Raw genomic sequence first — 25,785 nt, forward strand, 5'->3', positions numbered from 1 at the left:
TCAGGCTTCTTTCTGCTCCTGCCTTCTAAGAGTGCATAACCTAGAAGAGATGTAAGGAAATAATCACAAGGAGTTTTCTTATCTGGGGATTTGTTATCTGAATCTCTCAAGTTACAAGATTACAGGAAAGTGAAATTGTCATAATACACAAATATTCACTAGTGAATATTTTCCTATTGTTCTTCATTTCCTTTCACTCTCCTGCCCCATCCCTTCCACTCTGTCACATTTTCTTCTTACAGGTCTTCTAACACAAAGCTTCCCACCCACTGTGCTGGAGAAATTGGTCCCCTTAGCCCTCAGGTAGGCCAGGTTAGACCAGGACAACCGGAGCGCCTGGGCGGGGGTCTGAGACCAGGAGCAGCCTTTCCGACAGCCTGCTCTGCATCGTCTGGTCAGGGGGTCAGCACGATGCGGGGATGCTGCATTTGATGCTTTCCCTGGCTGCTCTGGGGTTTGAGCTGAACCACCTGAGCATTCACTTTAGCAGGACCTGCAGAATGTGCCATTGCCCACTGTGGACAAGGGGCCGTGGACTTGCTGGCGGAGTTGGTACAGTGGGTTGGTAGGAACGGTGGTGGCGGTGGTGGGTGGAGTGTTGAGGGGGCATGGAGTTGGTGGGGTTTCCTGGCGGTTGCAACTCCCATCCCATCTTCACATATAATAGGTAATTCTGTGCATTTGTGGCCAATGCGCCTGCAGGGTGAATGCTCTGACCAAGCGCACCCCGTCTACTAGTTCAGGCCCCGTCTACGAATTCGCACTGTCTTACTTGAGCTACTTGTTTTGAAAAAGTTTGATTGGACTGGAATCTATTCCTATGATACAAAAGTCTTTTAACGTTATGTTTATTAATAAAAGAAAAGTTACATTCTTTAAATATTTCAACTGTTGTGATTTTTTGAATGGCTATGAAATGGTCTTACATTATTTTCAGACTAGCTTAAGCTAACTTGAAGAGATTGTCCTTAAAAATCTTAATTAGGGGGGCCAGCATCATGGTGTAGTGATTAAGTTTATGTGCTCCGCTTTGGCAGCCCGAGGTTTGCAGGTTCAGATCCCGGGTGTGGACCTAGCACCATCTGTCAAGCCACGCTGTGGCTGTGTCCTACATACAAAAAATGGAGGAAGATTGGCACAGATGTTAGCTCAGTGGCAATCTTCCTCAAGCAAAAAAAAAAAAGCAAAAAACAAAACTTAATTAGGAATTATGCCCCCACCCCTCCAGTTTATCCCACTGTGGCATACAAATAGCATCATTTCTATGTGCCACGATGTGAGCCAGGTTGGAAGGTGTTGTTCTAACATTCCTGCTTCATGTTCTCCTTGCTGATCCCTCGGCCCGAAACAACAGCCTTCCGTAAAATATTCACATGGGCTATAGCCTCACTTCTTGCAAGATCTGCTAAGGACATTTCAAGAGCATCCTATCTAACCCCCTAGCACTCTCTGTCTCTTAAACCTACTTTATTTTTCTTCATGGCACTTATCACTATCCATTTGTATTGTTTATTTTCTACCTCTCACGCTGGATTGTAAATTCTGTGAAGCCAAGGATGTTTCTCTTTCTATTCACTGCTGTGTCCTCCTGGTCTAGAATAGTGCTTGGAACACAGTTGGTGCTCAATAAATATTTGTTGAATGAATTAACGAATTAACAGAATTAATTCTGGAGTTAGTGCTTTCAATCAGCTCACACGGCTCCCGGTTACTACAGAGCTGTATTTACTCTAATTGCCATATGAATTGTCTTTTTCTTATAAAATGAGCTGTTGGTGGACTGTCCTGGTCCAGGTGCATGGCTGAGGAAATCTGAGATAATTTATCATGTTGGCGAAAGAACAGAATGTGGGTAGAAGAGGACAGGCGGGGAATGTCAGCCGGTGAGGCCACTGTTCGGTCATCAAATATTTATTTAGCAATACTTTGTATCAGACATTGTTTTATCTGAACAAGACATGGTTTCTCTCAGGAACTCACCACTTATAGGCAGACAGACACAAAAACAAAATTATACTACAGTAAGAAAAGAGCAACAACAGCAGTACCTGAGGGGCATTCACTATGCAGGGTGGTCAACTCTCCTTTCGGGGTTCAGGGCAGGCTTCACAGAGGGAGAACACTGAGCTCTCTCTTGAAAGACAAATAGTCAGGGGTAGATCCTCGTGCCTGGCAGAGACAGCGGCTTGTGCCAAAGTGAGGAGCTATGACATTTCGTTGTTTGGTAGCACTGGGTGGTAGAGTTTGAGATGGGGTGGTGGGGAGCTGCAGGACAGGATGCTGGCGACCTGGGCAAAGGGACTCATCATGAAGGGTCTCCTCTTCTAGGTCAAGGAATTTGGACTGTTATCTCTAATCAAGGGAGAAACTGAAGGACTGTAAACTGGAAAGCAACACGTCTGCGCTGGATCCTTCTGTTTGCCGTTCCACGTGCACTGTCTGTCATCTTCACTCTGCTCGGTGCCTGAGGAGGCTGAGCTCCACGGACGACATCAGTTGGTGTATTAGTTTCCTAGGATTGCTGTACCACAAGTACCACAAGCCAGGTGGCTTATTCTTTCACTTTTCTGGAGGCTAGAAGTCTGGAATCCAGGTGTTAGCAGGGTTGGTTCCCTCAAGAGGTTTTGAGGGAAAGTCTGTTCCATGCCTCATTCTAGTTTCCCGTGTTTGCTTGCTTGGCGATCCTTAGATTGTAGACACACAATGGAATCCTCCACCATGTCTGTGTCTATCTGTTTTATCCTCTTTTTATAAGGACATCGGTCATATTGGATCTAGTGCAAACTACAGTATGATCTCATCTTAACTTGATTCCATTGGCAAAGATCCTATTTCCAAATAAGGCCACATTCCCAGATGTCAGAGTTAGGACTTGGATATGTCTTTTTGGGGAACACAATTCAATCCACAACAGCTAGCAACCTTGCCCTCTGAGTTTTGATTGGGTTAGAACATTGGGGAGCAAGGGCAGGGGATCAGAGAGAGGGAAGAGAATAAGGTCAGGCAACTTATTTCCCCAGCTCTGTACTTGTGGGGGCACCCCAGACTGCCTTCATCTGTCAGCTGAAGGTCATAGCTCTTGCGAGGTGGCCCCTCCACATTGTCAATCTCTCCTTCTTTCTCTCATAATTGCTTTCACCCCCTGCCTCATTAGGCCTAGGGATGGTAAAAATACCTCGCTATTACCAGTCTGGGGGTATTTCATTATCCATATGATTTCTCTACAATCTGCCAAAATCTTTTAAATAATCCCTATATTAAAATTTCCACAAATTACATAGTTTGAGTGCCATCTTATTCCCAACCAGGATCTTGATGGGAACAATGACAATATTTTCATTTTAGAATAATTGCTTAGGTAGCAGAGTAGGATAAGGATTGGAAAGGGAGGCAAGAAAGGAGGTACTGAGACCAGAGAAGAAGGTACAATAATTCAGATAGGAGGTGACTGGACCTGACCTTGGGTGATCGCAGCTATGGTGGCGAGGAGAGAAGGGTTGCACAAGATATCAGGAGACACGATCAACATGATTTAGTGCAACCCTTGTGGTCAATCAGATTCATGCTCACCAGATACTAACTGGTAAATAAGGGGAAATTCTATCCTGTAGTTTATCTCGCACCAATTTGAATAAAGGCGAAGATCTGAAGATCAGCAGAAGAGAGGCAAGTAGGACAGATGCCCCCCAAGCTTTTAAGTAATGTGACATGGAGACAGGCTTGGAGGAATCAGGAACAAATCGAGTTTTTAAGGGTTTCATCGTCCTGTCCCACTGGGTCAGGATGGCATTTCTGGCTCCATCCCATTTTCCAGGGCCTGTTAGGCGATACTGGTAAGGAGTACACGGTCCAAAAAAGACTTCCCAAGCTAGTCTGGGATCCTTGAGGAAGAGAAATGGGACATTGGGCTTCGCGCCTATGCAGGCAGCAAGGTCATCCAGGTAGGAAATGAAGTCGAGTTTGTCTTCACTGGTATCTTTCATCATACCCCTGAAAGGGAAAAAAGATGGATCGCTTCTCATTTTCAAGTTATAAGAGTCTACCTCTCTTCCCACTATTTTGTTGCTTTTTATTGGAGTCCAACTATGTTTGGAAATGTTCTTCTATGTTGGAAAGAAAAAAATAAGAGGAGTTTATCTACAGAGGGTACTTGTGAGGGTAATTAATTTTGTTAAAGGAGATAGTTAAAGGAGGCAATTGGGAGAGGAGCTTTAAATAATGTTTCAGATTCTTGAATTTGATATAAGCATAAAGTCTGATCTGTCCAAATATAATGGTTGTTCAATGAATGAACATGATCAGAAAGCATCACATATATGGCCACCCAAATTATTTTTAGTGATGTTAATTGGGAGTTGGGAGGGCTGTACTTGGTGTACCAGGACTGAACATGACACAGATTTGAGTATATGAGTACAGTGTATGATATATCTGTGTAAGTATAGTGTATCTGAAAATATGAGTATAGTGTATCTGAAAGCTTTACTCCTATTTCTGTTGTTAGTAAACTTTCATGGTGTCCCAATGTCGTTCATTCATTCATTCAATAAATAAATAAATATTAAGTACCTATCATATGACAGGCACCATCGAAGGTGCTGAGGGTCCAGCAGTAAATAAAATGAAGTCCTTGCTGTCAAGGAGCCTATATTTTAATGGGGGAAATCAACAGGCTGTGAAAAAACAGCAAGGGGATATATATCAGGTGGCAATGGGTATTATGCAGAAATATAAAGGAGGGTAAGGGGGAGAGGCAATGATGAGACTGGATGGGTTGTCATTTTATACGGTGTTGTCGGAGAAGGCATCTCTCTTATGAGGCCATATTTAACCAGAGGGAGCCTGCAGGTATCTGAGGGGGAGAACATTCTAGTCAGAGGAAATAGTAAGTGCAAAGTTCTGAGGGGGCTATGCTTGGCGTGCTGAGGACCAGGGAGGAGGCTGGAGTGACTGGAGCCGTGTGAGTGATGTCGGAGAATGGTAGGCGATATGGGCAAAGAGCTAGCTGGTTGTTCTGTAGAGCTGCGGAGCTGCAGAGAAGCTTCTGGCAGTGAAATCGGAGGCAGCAGAGGGTTTTGAACAGAAGAGCAATGTGGCATGGCTCATTCTCAATGTGGTGTCAAGACAATAGCCACAGTGGAAGCAGGGAGACCAGATATTGGGTGACAGCAAGTGTCCTGGTGAGAGATGACAGTGGCCTGGTCCGGGGTGGCAGCAGCAGGGACAAGAGAAGGGTCTGGATTTTGGATTTATTTGCAGGTAGGAACTCATGGTATTTTCTGATGGGAGTGTGAGAGAAAGAGGAGAAAGGATCCCTCCAGGGCTTTTTGGCTGACCCACTGGAACGGGAAGCCATTGACTGAAAAGGGGAAAAGTCTCAGAGCAGCTCTCGTGCAGGATGGATGGGCGGGCACCTGGTGGAGGTTGAAAGTTCATTTTTAGACGTATTAAATTGAGATGCCCAGTACATATCTTAGTGGAGATATCTAGAGCGAGCTGGAGTTCCAGGGAAGGATTTGGGCTAGAGACACAAGTTTGGGAGCCTTGAGTATATGGTGGCATTTGAAGGCATGGTCTGGGATGAGGCCACTTAGGAGTGAGTGTTAACCGAAGTGAGAAGAGCTCTGAGGATTAAGGTCGAGTTCACCAATTTTTAGCAGTGAGGAAGAGGAGACAGCAGTAAGCGCAGAGAAAGAGCATCCTGAGAGACAAGAGAACAAAGACCGAATGGAGTTGCGGGTTCAAGTGAAGACATGATTGTGCTCTGCTGGGGACCAGCTCTGTGTTCCACTGGGGCGACCTGGTACCCCCACCTGACATGTCTAAGGAGAGTAAGGACTAAAAACATATTCTTCTGACCCCCAATGCAGTTATCACCAACCCACCATACTGCTTCTCTAGGAATGGCTTTTATGTTGAGAATCTTGTTTTCTTCTTTTTTTTAATCAGAATATATTGGTAAGTTTTCCCTGTAGTAAGATATATTTCATACCTCTCTGTGAGCTGCTCCTTTTTAGTAATCTCAGCCATCAACTTTTGGGATGGGGGTATCTTACAGAGTCCTGTGAGAAAAATCGAAAACAACACTAAAGTCACATGTGGCTTTTCCCGGTCATTTCTGGCCTCCCACTGCTCCAACCTCAGGACATGAGGTAGTCAAAGCTTAGAAGGGAATCGGAGTGCAGAGGATAATTTTCTGGAGGTAAAATCCTCCTCCAAACTCACTTACCCAGGGTTCTCTACAGCCAGAATTGTGAGGATGGACGCCTTGTGGCCCAGTCCTCAGCCTGCACTGCACTGGTCATCACTGGTCATCGCACCGGCTCTTCATCTGCTCTAACATTATATATGTTTATATATTGCATTATTATGTTATATTGTTTATATATCTCCAAGTTGTATTTGTGTGTGTGTGTGTGTTAATCCTATTAGTTGGTTTAATGGTAACACTTACAATGACCCCGTTTTTATAACCCCACTTTGGCATGTCTTCACTTTTTTCACTTGGGTACCTTCGCGAGTAGGGGCTTGGTGGTCTCAGTCTCACAGAGGCCCCGTCTGCTTGAGGCGAGAGGACGTGCCTGTTCCCAATCTCCCATCTACAGTCTCAGCCCCTGGACCCTGCTCTTCTGGCCGGTCCTGCCCCTTCGGGTGCCAAGTGCCCACCCCAGGGTGAGAGGTCAATATCTGCACAAGATAGGCCCGACTTAGCTCTGTGGTGTACTTGCCACTGGGGTCATTTCATCCTATGAAAAGCCAGCAAGACTTTACGTGGTGGCTCCTGGGTTGCCTCTTGGGGGCTCTCTGTGAAGCACTTCCTCCTCTGGGGCCATCTCGTCGAGTTTTGCTTTGTCAGCTCTTTCATTCTGATAAGCATTTTTCAGCTCATTATAAAATACTTCAAAAAAAAGTCTTCTGTGGTTTTAGTGGAATTGGATGATGCTGTGAAAGCACTTTAATTGGCCATAAGGAAATAAAAATTTGTGGCAATTTAATGAAAGGCTGTGGAATTTTTCTGTAATGTAAATAAATGAGATTTTCTAACCTCCTCCCCCTCCTCCTCGCTCACCTGCCCCAGACATTCAAACAACATGTCTGCCCACTTAGGAGAACACACAGTGTTTAAGTGTAGTTGATATCTCTTACATTTGCACAGTGTGATGGAAGTCAGAACTGCTTAGTGCTTGTTACGTGCTATTTATAAATTACTGGTGATTGTTTTTATTCATTAAGGACAAAATTCTGCGCAAGGATAGCTGGTTGGCCCAACTGTGATTGCTGTTTATATTTAAAAATCATACAAATGCAATTCTTTAAAATGCTTACTAATCTGAAACTTGCCCTACTTTCGCGAGAGTGATAATAACAGCGACAGGAAGAACAGTAGCGATCCCCTCCGAGCATCTGCTGGGTGCAGAGGGTTGTGCTAACTGCTTTGTAGACATCATCCGCTTACGAAATCCTCGTGAAAGAGGCCTTATGATCACCATTTTATAGACGAAGGGGCTGAGATTTAGAGAGAGCCTGCAAAGCTGACGAGTTTCAGAGTGGGATTGGACCCCGGCAGCCCTGACTCCACCGCCTGCGCTCCTCCAGTGACAACCGACAGCGGTTACTGACCAGCGCCTAGAATATATTGATGGGCATTTCTTAAAGGTCCTTATCTCCTCAGATCCCAACTTTAGTCACAGTGGATATTATTCCAATATCTTTCTTTGGAAGCAATATAAAATTCTACTTCTAGCAATAAGTGGAAAGGCTTGGGAGTAGATAGACTAGAGTAGACTGGAGTAGAACAGAATAGAATAGGATCCTGAAGTTTCCAATAATTTCAGTTAATTTGAGAAATGTGATTATATTCTGTCGTCCAAAGTCATCCCATCTACAGAGTTAAAGCCTCTTTTTCCACTAAGTCACATTAGCGACATAAACACACCCATCGTAACATATATAAAACTAATTACTCATTAAACTTTTTTTGATATTCTGGTTGCTTTAGCTCACACCTGTTTGATTTCGGCTAGATCGCAGGGCTCTAATTTGAAGACTCAGTTGACCACATGGGGCTTTAAATAGAGTCAGGTACCTTTGAATACTCGTGTGGCCCATCGTGCCTGGAGCTCCGTGGCTGATAAAATGGATCCTTTCAGGCCGATGAAGCCAATGAGAGCGAGCGTTGCCCTCTCCAGGTTGGAGGGCAAGATCTGCTTGTACAGGAACAACTTCTTTGTACAAAGGCTTCTGAGCGGTTCTTCAAAAAAGGGAAAAGAAAATGTGTATCCCGTGGTGAAGATCACCGTGTCGATGTTTCCTTCCACCGTCCCGTCTTCAAAGAGAGCGGAAGTTTCTGTAAACTCCTTCACGCTGGTTTTCATAGTGACTGTCCCACAGAGGATGCAGGTTGGCAGCTCGTCATTCATAATAAATTTTGGTTTTTTCCTTGGACACAGAGGAGAAAATTATTCACTGTAGTGATATCTATGAGACACCTCAGCAAATATGTATTTGGTCAATTCAGGGAAATTGTCTGCCAAGTCAAGGCAGTAAATTGACCACCGTCTAGCTCAAAGTCCCCTGACTTAACTATTTCTAAAACATGTTTTGCTTCCCTCTTTCCAATAGAAGGCATGTGGAAAACGACTAAACCTACTCTTTCCTGCCTGGGGTTTAAAATCCTCTGTCTCTTGGAATTAATTTCTGGAGCAATGCTTTTCTGGGAGTGTCAGGATCGAGTACACAACAACCATGTGATGATCAGTTTCAGGTCTCACATCACCTAGGCCTCAAAGGATTGATATTAGGCAAAGAGAAAATTAGGAAGAAACTTTTGGGATAAAAATCAGAAAGTCTGAATCTATTTTATATACTGATATTTCATAATGAACATCATTCCACCTAATTATAGCAGACATGAAGTCTTCATAAAATTTACATATTGTATCATCTGTTGTCCTTAATTTTCCTTACGAGTTGAAAGATATATTACCAAAGAAAAATAATTAGGTCAAGAATATAATAAAAATTGCATTTAGAGCCATCCCTGATGGCCTAGTGTTTAAAGTTTGGTGCACTCTGCTTCAGTGGCTCGGGTTAGGTTCCTGGGTGCAGAACGACATCACTTGACTGTTAGTAGCCATGCTGTGGTGGTGGCTCACATAGAATAACTAGAAGGATCTATAACTAGAATATACAACTACACACTTGGGGTTTTGAGGAGGGAAAAAAAAAAAGAGGAAGGTTGGCAATAGATGTTAGCTCAGGGTGAATCTTTCCCAGTAAAAAAAAAAAAAAGTCACAATTAATGACCTCACATGCATTTCAAAGGTTTTCTTTTTCTTGCCAATTTGTAACTCTATATACAGAGGTATACTAAAATATATAATTCCAAGGGCTGGCCTGGTGGCACAGTGGTTAAGTGTGCACATTCCGCTTCGGCGGCCTGGGGTTCGCCAGTTCAGATCCCAGGTGTGGACATGGCACCCCTTGGCAAAAAGCCATGCTGTGGCAGGCGTCCCACATATAAAGTAGGGGAAGATGGGCACAGATGTTAGCTCAGGGCCAACCTTCCTCAGCAAAAAGAGGAGGATTGGCAGCAGTTAGCTCAGGGCTAATCTTGCTCAAATAAATAAATAAATAAATAAATAAATAAATAAATAAATAAAATAAAATATATAATTCCAGGAAGTCCTATTGGAATTTCATACCTCTAATCATTCAGCCAGAGTAGACATTTATTAAAGGTTAGCGAGAGCTGACCATCTGTACTCACTGATACTGCAAATATTATATTTATAGATGGCAGCCATTCTAAGATTCCTCAAAGCCAATTTACATTTCCTGATTTTCAAGCTGGAAATGAAAAGTTTTCACCTTTCATTTTCTTTTAGCCTCATGAATTGCTATTTTTGCTACCAGACAGAGAATACTCCTATTTCAAGAACTGCTGTGGTACCTGATGGACATTGTATTAATGAAATAAGCTTAGAACAGGACAAACAAAGACAGCATCACAATTATTGAACATTTTGAGTTCTGAATAAACTAGAATGAGAAATATTGATTCAATAATTTTATCATTAAATAAAAAAAAATTAAGTACCCTTTTGTAATACTTAATCCATAATTCTCATGGTTAAATCTTTTATTCATCCGCCTCTCTTGAATCCACTTTAGTACACATGAAGGCAGAACTTGTGCAATAACATTACGGCATCTTCTCACAACCATCATATTAAATGGGTAGCCTCCTTCCAAAAAGCGGCTGTTAACCCAGGTACCAGTTCTGGTACTGAGAAATACCTAAAGAGTAAGGCAAGAAGGATAAGTACATGTCCATTATTTTGTGGTATTTTTCCTCTATGTGTTTCAAATGGTCTTTTGACATTCTGGTCTTATAATAACAGATGATTGTGAATTTGTACATTGATCTACAAATGACTATCTTTTTCTGTTGCTGTCATTGTTTTTGCAAATCACTTTGACCTGACCTGTTAAGTATTTTCATCATGTTTAATGTAAAGTATTGCAGTACCAGTAGATATGCACAATTTTTTTACACGTAAGTAATACGGAATTTAAAGTGCAGTTTTGAGAAGGTAGTTTTAACTGAATTAAATACAAATTTATTCTTTCCAGATCTAATCATTGTCCTATAATTTATATTAAAGTGGAATAGATTTCTAATTTGTGAATCTATGATTGGACCTTCTAAAATCATTTTGCATACTTCTTGGGCAAAGTAAGAGTTGCTTTTATCTTAAAACAAAGTATAAATCTGATTTCTAACAGAAAACTTGGAGATGTTCAGAAAACAATCTCCCCTTTCTATTCTTACATGGAAGTTTTGCCAGAATTATAAAGGGAGAGTGTAAAAGAAAGATAATTGGTCTGGGGGGAGCAATTTGCCCATTTGGTCTTGTTCCTGAAGGAGCACCTCTGAAAAATGCCTAGTGGTCTTGCAGCCACACAATCTTCCTAGCCCTTTCTTGGAGATGGTTCAGTTCTGTAAAGCATGGATCCTTAAATCGTTCAGGGAGGATCATGAGTGACTTTAAGGATTTTTAGAGGTGTTTTTCACTCACTCTGTGTCCACATAACTTAGCAATTGGCCGGTGTGTCTTATATCTTGAATACCTCTCTCCAGCCACCAGAAATGATGCTGGGGGTAAGGGTGCGGATTCAGAGAGGTGTACCTGAGCTGCGGTTCGACTGAGCTCCACTGCAATGTCCCCTCCAGTGTTCCCAAGACCGATCACTAAGACGCGTTTGCCCTCAAAGCCTTCTGGGATCCTGTACTCTTGACTGTGCAGGATCTGGCCTTTAAACTTATGGATTCCTGAGGGAAAGGAGGGATAAGAAAACCAGAAATGTCTAAAGTTATAATTCCCTAGTATGCAGGCATAGGGTCAATGGGAAAAGGGAAGTCCCAGAAACACGGCAGCTCTTTGCTCCTGCTGCTAATCGCAGAAAGTAGAACCAGCATATCCCTATCCCATTGGACGCTGTGTGCCCAGGTATAGATTTAGTACAACATGCCTTGTTAAAAATATGGGAAAACTTATATTCCATACGAGTGTTCCCTTTGAAAGCAATGACTTAGGGAAATCAAGCTTACTGCAGGCAATAATAAACGTTTCATGCATGACCCTGAACATCCTAGGCAAGAAGTAGATTACTGATTCAAGTTATTTTACACAATAGATACATTCTATAAGACTGTGATTTGTGTATGTAACATATTTACAAATTGAATTTTAACTCAATTAAAATTTTCCACAAAAGAAATTTGTGGCAAGTTCTTGTGTAAATAAAATAATTATTCTTGTGACTTAGGCTTGTTACTTATACCTTACGCTTATTTTACTTTATGCTTTATTATATGCTTAATGCTTTATTATACTGTACGCTCATTTATACTTTATTCTTATTTACATTTGTGTTTGTGACTGACCTTTCAAGCTCCTAACACTCTGTCAATAGACATATATCACTATTATGATATTTATGTATGTGAGAAGGGCTACCAAATATTTCCCCTCTTGGTTTATTTTTGGTAATTATCTCTGTGGTAGATATAAATCAAGGATTCATATCAGCTAAGAACGGTAGGAACAGTGGAAGCAGGGGTGTATACAGTGAAGGCTGCAGCAGTGGAAATTATTCCATTATTATAATGAAAATTATGAGAAGTGGCAGAGGAAACAACAGTGATGGGGCCAGTCAGAGTGACTGTTAGACCCATTGATGGGCGAGCTGAGGCACTGACAAGGAATCAGAGAGGGAAGCTCTGCAGTTTAGAGGAGCTGGCAGCCTGCTACCTCAATGCTTCAAGTACTTTTCAAACTTTAAAGTACAAAGATGAAAGTGTCTCCTAGAATATATCATTCTCCTACCCTTCAGTCATTAATTCATTCATTTACTCAATAACATTTATTGAATAGCTACTATTTACAATGTGATGTTTTAATAAGATTCTTTGCCTGCTGAGGTTTCAAAAGCAGAAAACTAAATACAATAGTTGCCACATTCCAAGTGAGGTGCTAAACCAACTATGCAGAATTTGCAAAGAATGGTACACAGACCACTTTTGTCATCCTTAGCCCCTCACTCACGTTGATGGTGTCAAATTAATAAACAGAAACCTCATTAAATTGGAGTCAGGAGGCCATAAGGGGGAGCTCTCCTGCCACTGTCAATAACAGAGCCCAACAGCAAGAAAGACACCCTATTCTTGATCAGCAAGAAGCTAGGCCAATGAAAGACTGTCACAACTCAGCCAATGGAAAGCCACTACACATAGAAATCTCAATTCCTCCAATGGGCTCCTTGTTTACAATAGCCCTCCCAACTTCCTCTTCCCCTCTGTAAAAGAGGAAACTTGGCACAGATGTTAGCTCAGTGGCAATCTTCCTCAAGCAAAAGAGGAAGATTGGCAAGAGATTTTAGCTCAGGGCCAATCTTCCTCACACACACACACACACACACACAAAGAGAAATCTGATTAAATTGGAGTCACGCAGCCAAAATGGAAAGCTCTCACACCCTATGTATATAGCAGAGCACAAAAGGAAGAAGAAACACTTTCTCTTCTTGACTGGCAAGAAGCTCAGCCAATGAGATACTGTCAAACCCAACCGATGAAAAGCCATTACACATTGAACTCTTGATTTCTCCAACAGACTCTTTTTTCTACAATAGCTCCCCCAAAGTCCTCTTCCCCCCTGTAAAAGAGTCTCTCCTCCCTTGCTGCTGGGGGCTTACACATGGCTCACCATGGTTGCAGACCCCAAATTACAATTCTTTGCTAATCCTGAATAAACCCATTTTTGCTGGAGAAACAAGTGGCTATTTGTTTAAAGTTAACAAGGACTTGAAGTTGAAGTGGGCCAGGAGTTGAAAATTGGAGAATTTCATGAAAGCATTTAAAGTGCGGTGGCATTTTCTATCCTCTTGATTTTGGAGCCAGGTTCACGGGGCTTCAAGGAGAGAAGTGTGAGATCTTGACCCTTGGAGTCTACGGAGCACAGAGACTGGTGTTTGACCCATGCCTGAAAGGCTGTGAGTGGAACTGTCTTCAGGGGATGGTGGCTGCACTGGTAGCAAGTTGACAGTGTGAGATACACAGTATTTCGCATGGACCAGATGAGAGCCATTTAGGAGAGAGGCCGTCTGGCGTCAATTTAAAGGGACTTTGCACAGGTAGGTATCTGGACAGGCAATGAGACCTTAACAGAAGTCTGTGTGGACTCCTGTGTGGTTCCTGGGCAGGAACCAGGATTTAAGGAGCTGTAAGTGGCCAGCCCGAGAGCGTGTGGCGTATAATGTAGGGCCGCAGTGAGAGATCCCCAGTATCAGAGTGTCTCTCTGAAGCAGAACCTGTGAAAACATCCCACAAAGTATCAATCTTAAACACCTCCAAGGATGGAGAAAGCTAGCACTTGATTGGCACCAGTCAAGTAAAACCTTTTCTTCCACCTGACTTCTCTTCTTTCTGCAGACTTCAATTCTGGAAGAGTCAGAAACTGCAGCCGGTGGGTGAAGGGTTTGGTGGGAGGAGGAACTGGCAGAGGAAGGGAGAAGACAAAGCTTATCCTTTCTAAAGGTCTTTTTGACAGATAAGTCAGAGCTAGTCCTGATATTTTCTGTGTGGAGAAGAGTTCATGTTTTCAAGTAAAACATTCATGTTCAACATTAGTCTTAAAATTCTTCGTGAAAGATGCTGTGGTGATTAGTGAAAAGCGGAAAAGGAATCTTAAAAAGAGTTAACTTCAGCCAGATGTCAGAGTGGGTTTGACAGCATTTTTAATCATTACACAGACAGTTGTGGCTCTTTTGCACTCTAGTGTAAGTAACGATGGACAGAAATTACTGTATCTATTCCCAAACTGTTTGGATTTTGGTCAGAGCTTTGTCTTCCAATGCCTTGACATTTCCTTGAGAGAACCATAAGTCTATTTGATGGTATTTTCTGGATTTCTTGGGTGTTTGAAATATTTACATTACCAGGGAAGGAGTTCAGCATACGCCACCCAAAAGATGCCACCCAAAACAGGCCAGGGTTACAACTTAACTAAGAGGGCTAAGTACTCATTTAGGTGGAATCACATGCCTCTTAGGAAGCAGGTTCTTATGGATAATTCTCAGAAGGTGGATAATCATTCACTGTGGGTCATGATTCATGGCAGCAGTGATTAATGTTTGTTTATAGAGTGCTAACTATGCGCTCTGCTAAGTATTTTACGTGTATGATCACATTTAATCCTCATGACTGCTCTGTGAGACAAGAACTCATTTCCACTTTGCTGAGGTTTAGAGAGATTAAGTTAACCCAAGATTATGCAGCCAGTGCCAGGATTTGGTCCAGGTTGTTTGACTCCAGAACTTTGTTCACGACCATTATGCTAAAGGCCACATATCAAGGGTCATTGCCCCGATGGAACTGTAGCAGACCAGGACCCCATGGAAACCTTACACCATATCCACTCATCAAGATACCTCACTCTGGGAACACAGAGGAAATTGGGATTATCTGTCCTGGGGTACCCTGTAACAGATCCTTCTAAAGTCTGGTCAAAACCCAAGAGGAGTCTCTGAAGTCCACACGTGTGGGTTTCTTCCTTCTCCATAATCTTGGTTGTAGGGGAAAAGAGGGGCACCTCAATATTTCTATTGCAATCATTTTTTTCCAGAGGTCATTAATGTGTGTAGAAATGTCTGCTCTCAAAATGATCCAAGGCTACCCTGCTATTCTAGTTTATGTTTATCCAGTCTCTTCCCTCGGGACCAGCTCTGCCAGTTTATACATTTCATCCTGCCACAAGCCTCCTCCCCTCTCCGCTTTTGATTGACGTTTTGTAACAGCGTTCTTTACATATAGTCTAAGTGGAGCTGCAGGCAGTTAGGAGTAAAGGGTGCACCATCCCAAACCCGACAAGACACTAAATTCCAAAAGCATCACTTGTTTGACCCTTGTAACATATTTCCTCGTAGAAACACTGTTCTAAGAGGTGGTTATAAATCCCTTTAGTACTGTGTGGTTGTGTGTTTCGCCCCCAGATGGGCAGCAAATCTGAAGCTGAACCATCATTTATGATATTGCTTCTTTGCAAAATTATGTATTGAATTCTCACTTGATCCCTAACACATTTTTTATTTGAATAGGATATTTTGTTAATTTGAGATTATGTTTATAAGACTTATATTTAATTTTTCTTTATTGGCCAAGATTTGAAAACCTTATTCCTCATACTTTTCCTCCCTTAAAAGTTCTTTCAGTTAAGTTCCAAACTTCACTTGCTCAATTGCCTTTAGGGCCACTTACAAGTGACAGAAGAAGAGTGGCTTTACTGTGTCTTAGTAATCCTCATATGATCTCAAAAGATGGAGATTTGCCAAGTGTGAGAATGTGCTGTTGGAACCAAAAGCATTTCCAAAAGGGAATTTCTAGGACTTCTTTGTATTGATGGCCTTGGCATAAGAGGTGTACAGATTAGTATTGTGGTGACTATTTTGAAGGGTGAAAATATTCCTTTGGATGTATAATTTCTGGTCTTAAAAAAAATCTGTCAAGTTTCCTTATAGTCTCACTTCCTTTAAGGTATTAAATGACAGGTCACTTGTAATTCAATGACAAAACTCAAAGCCTGTTTTTTTCATGACAGATATGATAGTTTTGAGCCTTATGTGATCACTGAATTTCAATTAGATAGGCATGCTAAAGCTTAAAAAATAAAAGTAGCATTTATATTAATAAGTAAATAGTAAGACCTGACACCTACATGGTGGTTTCTACCCTTCAAAATTATTTTGTATGTTATTTCTGAGAGTGAACATAAACTTGTCTATAATCATTAGAAATTATTTCCAATTACAAATCAATAACTTTTCTTCTAGAAGAATCCACAAGGGTAGGCATCAGGTAAAAATGACTTACCAGGAAAGGACTGTAAAGGTAAGTGGGGATTCAGAAAGCGTCCACTGCAAACCATGACAGCATCAAAGACAGCTCTGTCCTGCTTTCCTTCTGTCTCTGTGACAACATCCCACTGACCAGTTTCGGAGAAGTCTGGACGCTTCGTTATGCTGCACACTGTGGTCTGGAAGCAAAAGGCCAACACTTTCTATCAAATGCCTTGGAACCTTAGGCACTGACTGGTCTGGTAACCATGTTTGTTATTTCAAGTGGGCCAAGTCAGTCCCATTATAGGAGATCTGTCAATTGGTTTATCTTCTTCCTAGAGAAGTTAAGTAACTCATGCCAAGTCTCAGAAGTAGTCATATCGACTAGGACCCAAAACATCTGAATGCCTTCATTGGGAGGAAGAAACATTCAGTTTTTATTCCTGGTGAGAAGAAGATGAGTTAAAATACTGAATGCATTGGAAAAATTTAGGAAAATGAGTTTTGACCCATTATAATTTCTGTGGTTCAGACTTCTAGGTGCTTCTTCCCAATGGTTTTCATGAACAAAATTCATTTTTCCTTTCTTCTCAAAAAAATTCTAAATTTCATCCTGAATGAGAGTTTGGATTTAGAGGAGGAATCAGGAAATTCAATATTTTAATGACTTGTTTGAGTAAAACACGAGAAGCAGAAGTGAGGAGTCTTTATTATCTGCCTTTATAGAGACAAAATCCAGAAGCAGTTTACTTAAGCATCCCTTTTCTACTAGATCACTGAATGGGCCAGTCCCTACTCATCAACCGCCACAACCCAAGGTGTCTTACCCTAAACCGAATGTATTTCAAAAGGTCAAAGTGCTCAGCAAATTCTTGGAGGTAGCCCCAAAATTTTTCGTGCTTCATGAAATTGGGATAATCTTCTTGGAAGGGGAAGTCACTGTAACACGACATTTCTTTGCAGATATTTGTCACTAATGACCTGTAGACCCTGGTCATCCCATCTTTAGAAGTTTCCTGTGGTGAAAGCACAGTTAGCCTGATGGGGTGGAGGAGACAGGAGGCAGAGAGCAAAGATTGTCAGCAGTTAGCGTCCCACGTGTAATTCCAAAGAGTTCCAGGAAGACTTAGCCTTGGGTCCCCACGCTATAGTTACTAGAAATCATTGGTGAGATTGGAATGATGAAATGCAGTATCTGTCTCCAATTACAAAGAAGCTAACATCATTTAACAGGGCTCTCTAAGACTCACACTGCCCTTACCTGGATCCCTGAAGATGGGGCCCACGGTCTAACTTGCTCATCTTCTCCTCCTTCCCCTGCTGGGGTTTATCCCTCCACTCAGGCTCTGAACCTCTTCCTCTTGCTTTTGCTCAGGGAACTTCTCATTGATTTTTCTGTTTATTGTCTATGTATGTTTTCAGTCACTCTCTCTTTGTCGGTTCCTTCTCACCAGCACTTAAAATACTGAATACTCTAATTTTAAAAACAAAACACAGCCCCTTTCAACCTATCTCCTCTTCTAGCCTCGTCTCTCTCTGTCCTATCTCAATCTTCATGAAAGAATAATCAGATACTGGCAGCCTCTGTTTTCTCATGGATTCCTCAACTCGTCGTTGTCTTGTCTCAGTCTCCATCACTCAACAACCAAGACAACAAAACAAAATGTTCTATATTAAAGGCACCAATGAACTTCTTGTGGCTGAAACTAATCTCTATTTCTCCTTCAAGTCTCTTTCTTAGCTGTCACTTTCTCTAAGAAGCCTTCCACGTCCCAACAGATCTGCAGAAGGCAGCTGTTGTGGCCCCACAGGACGCTGTACTTCTAACACAGAACTGATCACACTGCACTGTAATGATCTGCTTACTGTTTCTGTTCCCCCCCAGACTGTAGGGAGTGCAGGGTCCCTGTCTATCTTGTCCCCCATTGTGTCCTGGTAGAGGGACATCATGAGTACTTATAGAATGGATGAAAATTAATACTACAATAGCTTTTTTTTACTGAGGAAGATTAGCCCTGAGCTAACATTTGTTGCCAATCCTCCTCTTTTTTACCTTGAGGAAGATTAGCCCTGAGCTAACATCCATGCCAATCTTCCTCTATTTTATGTGTGGGTCGCCACCCCAGCATGGCTTATGAGTGGCATAGGTCTATGCCCAGGATCCGAACCCATGAACCCTGGCTGCCAAAGTGGAGCATGCCAAACTTAACCACTAGGCCATGGGGCTGGCCCCTACAATTGCATTTTTGAAAAAAAAAGTATATATATGAAGAAATTACATCAAAATTTTAATAGTGCTGACCTGTGGGTATTGGTATTATGTTTAATTTGTATTTTTACTTTTGTTTCACTCAGTATTATTTTCTAAAGTTAATCAATATTGCTTTAGAATAAGAGAAAGGGACCAAACCATGGGGTCAATAGAAGAAGGTACACAAACCAGGCCTAATATTTTCTTTCCACATTGACATTTGGTGGCTTGATGAAGCTCACAGTACACCAGAAGAATTGTTTTTCCTAGTACACTATAATCCTAGCATTGTGACCATTCCTGGTTACATATATTTCCTTATTAGGTTTTCTTCACCACTCACTAAAGACTGGCAAATGCCACCTCCCCCATGAAGGCTTCCCTCATTCATACCAATTTTCAGCACTCTCCCCCACCTTGAGCTCACACTGAGTGTTGCTCTTCTCTTCCCCTTGATGCACTTAGTACTTGGGTCTCCCATCTTCTGACACCTTATACCCTACCACTGGGGCAGACCCCTCCATCCCCACTGAAGACCCTGCCACTCCCAGTAACCAGGACCAATCCTGGCCAGAGACACATGATATTTAGCCACTTCCAGCCCCACTTTCTGATGCTCAAGTCATCTGCCGGCTGGCCTAGCTCTGAGCATGACCCGCTAGGCTGCATATTCCACTCCTAAGAAGGCGTGATCAGTGCCTGGCTTCCTCTTGTTCTGATAATGTGAAAGCTACCTGCCCCACCCCTTGACCTTTCAAGGTCTGGGTTCTTGCCTCACCCTTGCCAATTCTTTTCCCAAAGTACCCGAACAATGCCTGGGGGCGGGGGTTCCACTCCCTGCTGCCAGCCTCCATCGTTCCTAAAGAGCCCTCTGCTCCATATTCACCAACGCCATTCAGCTTACCCTACGTGACACTTTGCTACTACATCTTAGAATGTCCATGGTCTAGAAATTGCCACAACTTCCAGTACTATGTGTACGTACAAGACTTAACCCTTCCTTCTTCTCTCTTTCAACTGTCCCCGTCCCTGCTCTGCCAATTCTGCAGGTTCATCTCCTATCAGATTGCATCCCGCAGAGTTATTAGCATGGCACTGTGCACGAGCTTGTGTTGTTGTGGTGAGCTGCTCCTTTTCTTGATCACCAAGGAGGCTACAGCCACTGCGCCTGAGCAGGGACAAAGCAAATGGCCAGATCATGGTTGATGAGAGTGGGAGGGTCTGAACTACGCACAGTGAACTTCCACAGTCCCCCGATGTCATCACTTCTCTCAAAGCAGGTGGGCTCCAGGTCCTCATCCAGGCAGCACTTGATGGACGACAGGCCACTCACACCAGCTCCAACCACCGCAACTCGCTTGGCCATGCTGTGCTCTGCTGGAGGAAGACCGAGCAAGCGTCTTTATTTGATAAGGCTGGAAGGGAGCTCCTGTCGCAGAACTTAACTTTTGTTGTGATATAAATATGCTCCTTTCGTCTTTGAGCTGAGGCAGAATCACATTTTGATTAAAAATGAGGGCTCTGAAATCAGACTGTTTTGGTTTAAATCCTGTTTTGGCTTCATTTATTAATGGTGTGTTCTTGGGCTAGTTGTTTATCCTCTCTGTGCCTCAGTTTCCTTATCAGTACAATGCAGGTGGAAATAATAACAATAAGACTTATTTTAAATATTTGTTATGAAATTAAAGTGACTGGTATATGTTAGGAGGGTTGTAGAAGTGTGTCTGCTACATAGGAGGTGCTCAATTAAATTTAGCTCTTACTATTAGGTAGTATAGCCAGGACCTTGATTCCTTTGAACTTTAGACTCCTTCAGTAGCAAAGGGACCCTTTGCTATCACCTAGCCACTCTGCACTCTAGGACCTGCAGTCAGCAGAAATGTTAGTTTTTATTCAAAGCATCTAGAGACCCGAAGAATGGCTGGTCCTCGGCCATGTCCTGCCATGCAAGAAAGACATATGAATTGAGGGAGATTCTTAACCTGGCATGGAGGCGAGATTAACTGACCAAACACAGAACAAAGTGCCCAAGGAAAGTCATATGGGACATTCTAAAGTCCAAGATGAGGTCATACAGAAATGCCCATGCTTGTCAGGGGAGACTGAAGGAAACATGTGTCATGGGGATTTATAACCAGTTTTCCTTGATTTTATAATTGGGCTTCTGCAAGCCTCAACATAGCTTTGGCTTTGATCGGATGGGCTAACCACTTAGTTAATTCCAGCAAATCAGGTTCATGTCACACTGAGGCCCTTCATGTGTCAGGAGGACGCAGTTGCAAGTGCTGCCTTCCCCTGAACCCCCTTGGCTGGTTCAGAAACACGGGAAGAGCAGTGGAGACCTCATAGCATTTGTTTATAAACTATTTATAACTGATTTGACTTTGTCTTTGAAGACATGGTACTTTTTGAGGAGCGACCTTGCTGTGTGACCCTTACATGATCTGTGTAGTGTTATGCCGCTTCTCATAGTGGTATTTGCCTTGGGGGAACCAAGAGAGAAAGTATTTATCGAACCTTGGGCACCAGTAAATGGGAGAACACAGAACATCAGCATTTCACATGACTTAAGGCCACACTGCTAACAGGAGGCCGAGTCTGGAGTCTCTCTGGGTCTCTGACTCTGAGCCTGGATGTGTGCATCTCTTTGGTCTGAGAGCCTGAGGGGTCCTATGACCTCCAGGTACCCAGTCTCTTCCCTCCCCTGGGCTCAGTTTGCTGCTGCACCTTCGGGACGGGCTTGGGGGAGTTTGTCCCTATGGCTTCATGGCCCGCCTCGTAGTTGGATCAGAACCCCCATGCACAGAAATAGTGGGTTTACTGACTTTACAGAGGGCAGAGGAAGACTTCCGAGCTGTTGGACCCCTCAGACTCCCCGGGAGCAGATCTGGGGACTTGCGCCAAGGATCCGAGGTATTTCTCAGGGCTGTGTTTCCAAATCTTACTTGCCATCCTGCCCTTTGTAAGGATGAGACTTCACGCCTGGCTTCATTATTTATAGCAAAAGGTAACTTCTTCCCCTCTGGCTTTGGTTTATTTCAGAGTCTCTGTTGATTTGGGAGAGCTGGGGAGGCTGCAGTGAGAACTGACTAGGGAGGCAGCAGAACTGAGTTTGAATTCTGTCTCCACAACTGACTAGCCACGTGACCCAGAACAACCTACTTAAACACCTGAAGATTTAAACACCTTAAGATTTATTGTTTGTCAAATAGGAAAAATAGCTATGTTGAAGGATTGTTTGAGTTTAAACAAAGTGATATCACCTACACAAAAGTGCCTAGCACCAGGTATTTACTCAGCGTGCATGCCCGGCCTCCCTCCTTTCCTCTCTTCTCCCTGGAAAAGACAGCTCACACAGATACAGTTTATCAGCAAGGCTGGGAACGAGTAGGTAAACATACCTGTGTCTTCCTTTGGGTTGAGGAGTAGGAGGTCTAGACAGCTTTCTTTTTTTTTTTTTTTTTGATTGGCACCATGAGCTAACAACTGTCGCCAATCTTCCTTTTTTAAATTCTTGCTTTATCTCCCCAAATGCCCCCAGGTCATAGTGGTATATTTTTGTTGTGGGTCCTTCTAGTTGTGGCATGTGGGATGCCACCTCAAAGTGGCCTGACGAGCGGTGCCATGTCCGCATCCAGGATCCGAACCAGCAAAACCCTGGGCCGCTGCAGCGGAGCGTGCGAATGTAACCACTCGGCCACGGGGCCAGCCCCTAGACAGCTTCTAATTGGAAATAAATGGCCTCCACCAAAAAGAACACTGGAATTTCCAGGCCGCTAGGTAGAGGTCTGGAGTCGTCAGATCTCGGCAGTGGACTGTCTTTGCAGTAATAACACGAAAGAAACGGCTGCTAATTGAACTGGTAAAATGCAAAATGTGCTGCAGTGACTGGACTGGCAGCAAATTAATTCATTCAACAGATACACCCTCGGTACTTCTAAGGGCAGGTGCTGAGCCAAGTGTGGGAGCCCCAAAGACGATTAAGAATTAGACTAAATAATAGTAGAGAAAAAAGACCCAGTGACTGTCCACAAGGAGATGCCACTGTACGGAGAGAGGCTGATACACAGGATGTCACATGGGACGTCCTCTGATGGCAGGGAGCTCTGGATACGAATGCTTGCACACAGTCTGGGGCTGTCACTTATGCCTGGAGACCCAGTCAGAGACACAGTGGGCTGTGTCTCCAGGCCAAAACCATCTTGTCCTTTACAGACTGACTTAAGAGACTGTGCCAGCAGCAAAAACAAACTGGGAATTTGCACCTCTTAAAATGACCATATTTGCAGATTATGAATTTCTGAGCGAGGGCAGCCCTTTAAAAAATATCTTTAAGTGAACAAGGGAAGTTAGTGAGTGCCATGGAAACTGGACCATCTGAGTTCTAGCACCGCTTCTGCCTCTAACCAGCTGCAGAGACTGGGACAAAATTCTTGATTTCCCTGTGAGATGGTTCCCACGTTTGTAAAATAGCGGGTTCTAGTAGTTTTCTCTTTGTTCCCTTCCAGCTCGAAAGAACTATTTTTATAAGTGAATGCCAAGTAATTGTTGCCAAAAATAGATGTGAATCGAAACGTAGGGAAGAATACTGCAGGCTGAATACTGCGGGGAAGAATACTGAAGGGCCAGAGGACACAGGTGTGTGCAAGCTCTTTGTAAACTATAAACTATGTTCACCTAAGGCCCTTTGTAGCTCAAAGGTCGCTTATATTTAGTTCCTTAACAGAAACAAGCCCTAAACTATTGACCTGGGCTTTTGAACAACATGAAAATCCCATCCTACACCTGATAGATCAGAAAATATAGGAATCATCTTTGAGAAATAGGGAGACTTGGGTGATTTGCAAATCATGTAATTGATTATATGATTTATTTGAGTTTGGAATTTGATCTGTTTATATTTCTTATTATCACCCCGCCAATGCTCTGGCTTTGTTACAGGATTCACCATCATACCACTTGTGGAGTATTTTGAGTTTCTCAATGCCTGGCATTCCCATCTCATCCATTGGATGAATCAAAGGTGGGTCTAGAATCACAGAGAGCCCCCTGATTCTGTTATTCTCACTGACCCCTTCCTTTTGATGGTTTCCTCCTACATGGTGACTTTATTTTCTTACAATGTTCCCTTGCTTCCTGACTTTCTCCTTAATTCTGTTACTTTAATCCTAATCAAGAGGCTCCTGAAGAAGAGAAATCACATTTACTCTTAGGGAACACACTCAGCAAGGAGAATATTCATCCTTTGCAAAAGCAGCTTCTGGAAACATTTCCCCATTAAGAAAGAAAAATCGAGGACACTTACCTTGTTGGCATAGAGTAGATATTCTGACAAATTATTTCTCAAAGCCAGTAGCCAAAGATAGTGTTTGTCTTTAAAAAAAAAAAATCTGGAAACTCAAACTCTGTTCTAAAAAATAAAGGAAGGCTAACTTTAGTCAAAGAGCTCTTAGTTTGAAACAAAGACCATTCGTCTTTTCTGTCATGCTGACAGCAGAAAGTATAATCGCTGAGGGAAAAAAAGTTGTGTAGGACACGAGCTTGATACTTCCGTGATCTCAAGGGAGGGCTAAATGACGCGTTAGAATACTGCTTTTGGATTCGAAGGACAGGAACGACTTCTGCCCCTTGCCCCCACCCTCCTGAACGTCACGGTTCCGGCATGACCTAAACTTGAAGGGAAGCACGTGGTAAGCGCTGCTCTTCTCATTGCAGCCTTTAGAGGGCACCAAGTCACCCGAAATCCCAGCTCTCCGAGGAACAGGCGTTCGTCCTATTGACTCAACTCTGTCTCCCGTGTCAGCCCCTCGAACCACCGCGGGAGCTGTCCAAGGGAGAAAGTAGTTTAGGGAACTCTCACCTTCTTGAGCGCAGTGCCTCCATGTCTAGAGTTCTCTAACCTCAGAAGTGTGATTTTAAAATTCAGAACTTACAAGGAATTTAAGCAGTTTCATCCTTTCAGAAAGAGTCAGCAGAGGGAGTTGGCAAAATGTGTTTGAGAAAGCATAAGACTGGTTTTAGATTATTAACCTAGGGCACAAGAAGAGGAATATTACAGAAGCAGTGGCAATAACAGAATACGAAGTAGGCATCACCTCTTTTGTTTTTTTTCCTTCTCCAGTGAGTGCTTGGAAGCTGGTACAAAAGACCATCTTAGGTTCACTGAACAGTTTCTAGACCAGGAGCACGAATGCAAATGCCCACAGGGGTCAGAGGGCAACCCAAAGGAGGGAAGAGGGCCGGATAAGATCTGACTGGAAAGGACATCCCCGGTCTATTAGGTTCAGCTATATGGTGCCATTTGAGAGCATGAGCCCAATATTGCAAGGTTTTAGGATTTTTTCAATAGAAACTACAAATCCAGATTTTTATATAAAATATTCTGCTGGCAACAAATTAAAATTTTTTTGAAAAACATCAGGCCCACAGAAAAGTTGAAAGAACAGCTTTGTTAATGAACAAAAAGTTAATGAACACCAACATACCCCTCACTTATTTCATCAACTATTAACTTCTTGGTACATTTTCTTCTTCTTTCTCTTTCTCTCTACCCCACACACATGTGCAAACACACACGCACACACACACACACATACACACATACCTAAAAGTGGTCTTCAAACATTAGGATGCCATCAGGATATTCAGCCCACATTTCACAAGAATAAGGGCATTCTTCCACACTGTCACATTACCGTTACCATGTCTAGGAAAGTCTTTTTAAGTGCACAATGCAGTATTGTTAACTGTAGGCGCTGTGTGGAACAGCAGATCTCTGGAACTTATTCGTCTTGCATAACTGAAACTTTATATTCATTGAACAACAATTCCCCATTTCTCCCTACCCCCAGCCTCTGGCACCCACCATTCTTCTCTCTGCTTCTCTGAGTTTAACCATGTGAGATACCTCACTTAAGAAGAATCATACAATTTGTCTTTCTGCGACTGGCTTATGTCTCCAGTTTCAGCAATGTTGTTGCATATGACAGGGTTTCCTTTTTTTCCCTTTTAAGGCTCTCACAATAAACCATCACGAGTGTATACCACATTTTCTTTACCCATTCATGTGTCCATGGACATTTAGGTTGTTTCCATATCTTGGCTATTGTCGATAATGCTGCAATGAACATGGTAGT

The 25,785-nt window shown here is 42.8% G+C and overlaps 1 protein-coding gene across 4 annotated transcripts; it reads right to left on the minus strand.

The window, feature by feature from the left end:
- Window positions 1–1,881: 1,881 nt before the first annotated feature.
- FMO4 (flavin containing dimethylaniline monoxygenase 4) lies at window positions 1,882–24,297 on the minus strand. 4 transcript variants are annotated; one of them, XM_014845177.3, is made up of 9 exons: window positions 23,955–24,252; window positions 19,884–20,026; window positions 17,226–17,414; window positions 16,433–16,595; window positions 11,193–11,335; window positions 10,100–10,299; window positions 8,087–8,439; window positions 5,993–6,062; window positions 1,882–3,990 (listed from the first exon to the last, which is right to left on the minus strand). In XM_014845177.3, the coding sequence occupies exons 2-9, from the start codon at window positions 20,013–20,015 to the stop codon at window positions 3,567–3,569; spliced, it is 1,674 nt and encodes a 557-aa protein (XP_014700663.1). In that variant the 5' UTR covers window positions 20,016–20,026; window positions 23,955–24,252; the 3' UTR covers window positions 1,882–3,566. The 4 variants fall into 4 exon arrangements, with proteins under 4 accessions (XP_014700663.1, XP_070353259.1, XP_014700664.1 ...); XM_014845178.3 differs by having other exon boundaries at window positions 1,892–3,990; window positions 19,884–20,023; window positions 23,955–24,297; XM_070497158.1 differs by lacking the exon at window positions 17,226–17,414 and having other exon boundaries at window positions 1,891–3,990; window positions 23,955–24,209.
- Between the last annotated feature and the right edge of the window lie 1,488 nt (window positions 24,298–25,785).

The sequence above is a fragment of the Equus asinus genome, chromosome 25 (genome assembly GCF_041296235.1).
Source record: "Equus asinus isolate D_3611 breed Donkey chromosome 25, EquAss-T2T_v2, whole genome shotgun sequence".
Classification (NCBI taxonomy): Eukaryota; Metazoa; Chordata; class Mammalia; order Perissodactyla; family Equidae; genus Equus; species Equus asinus.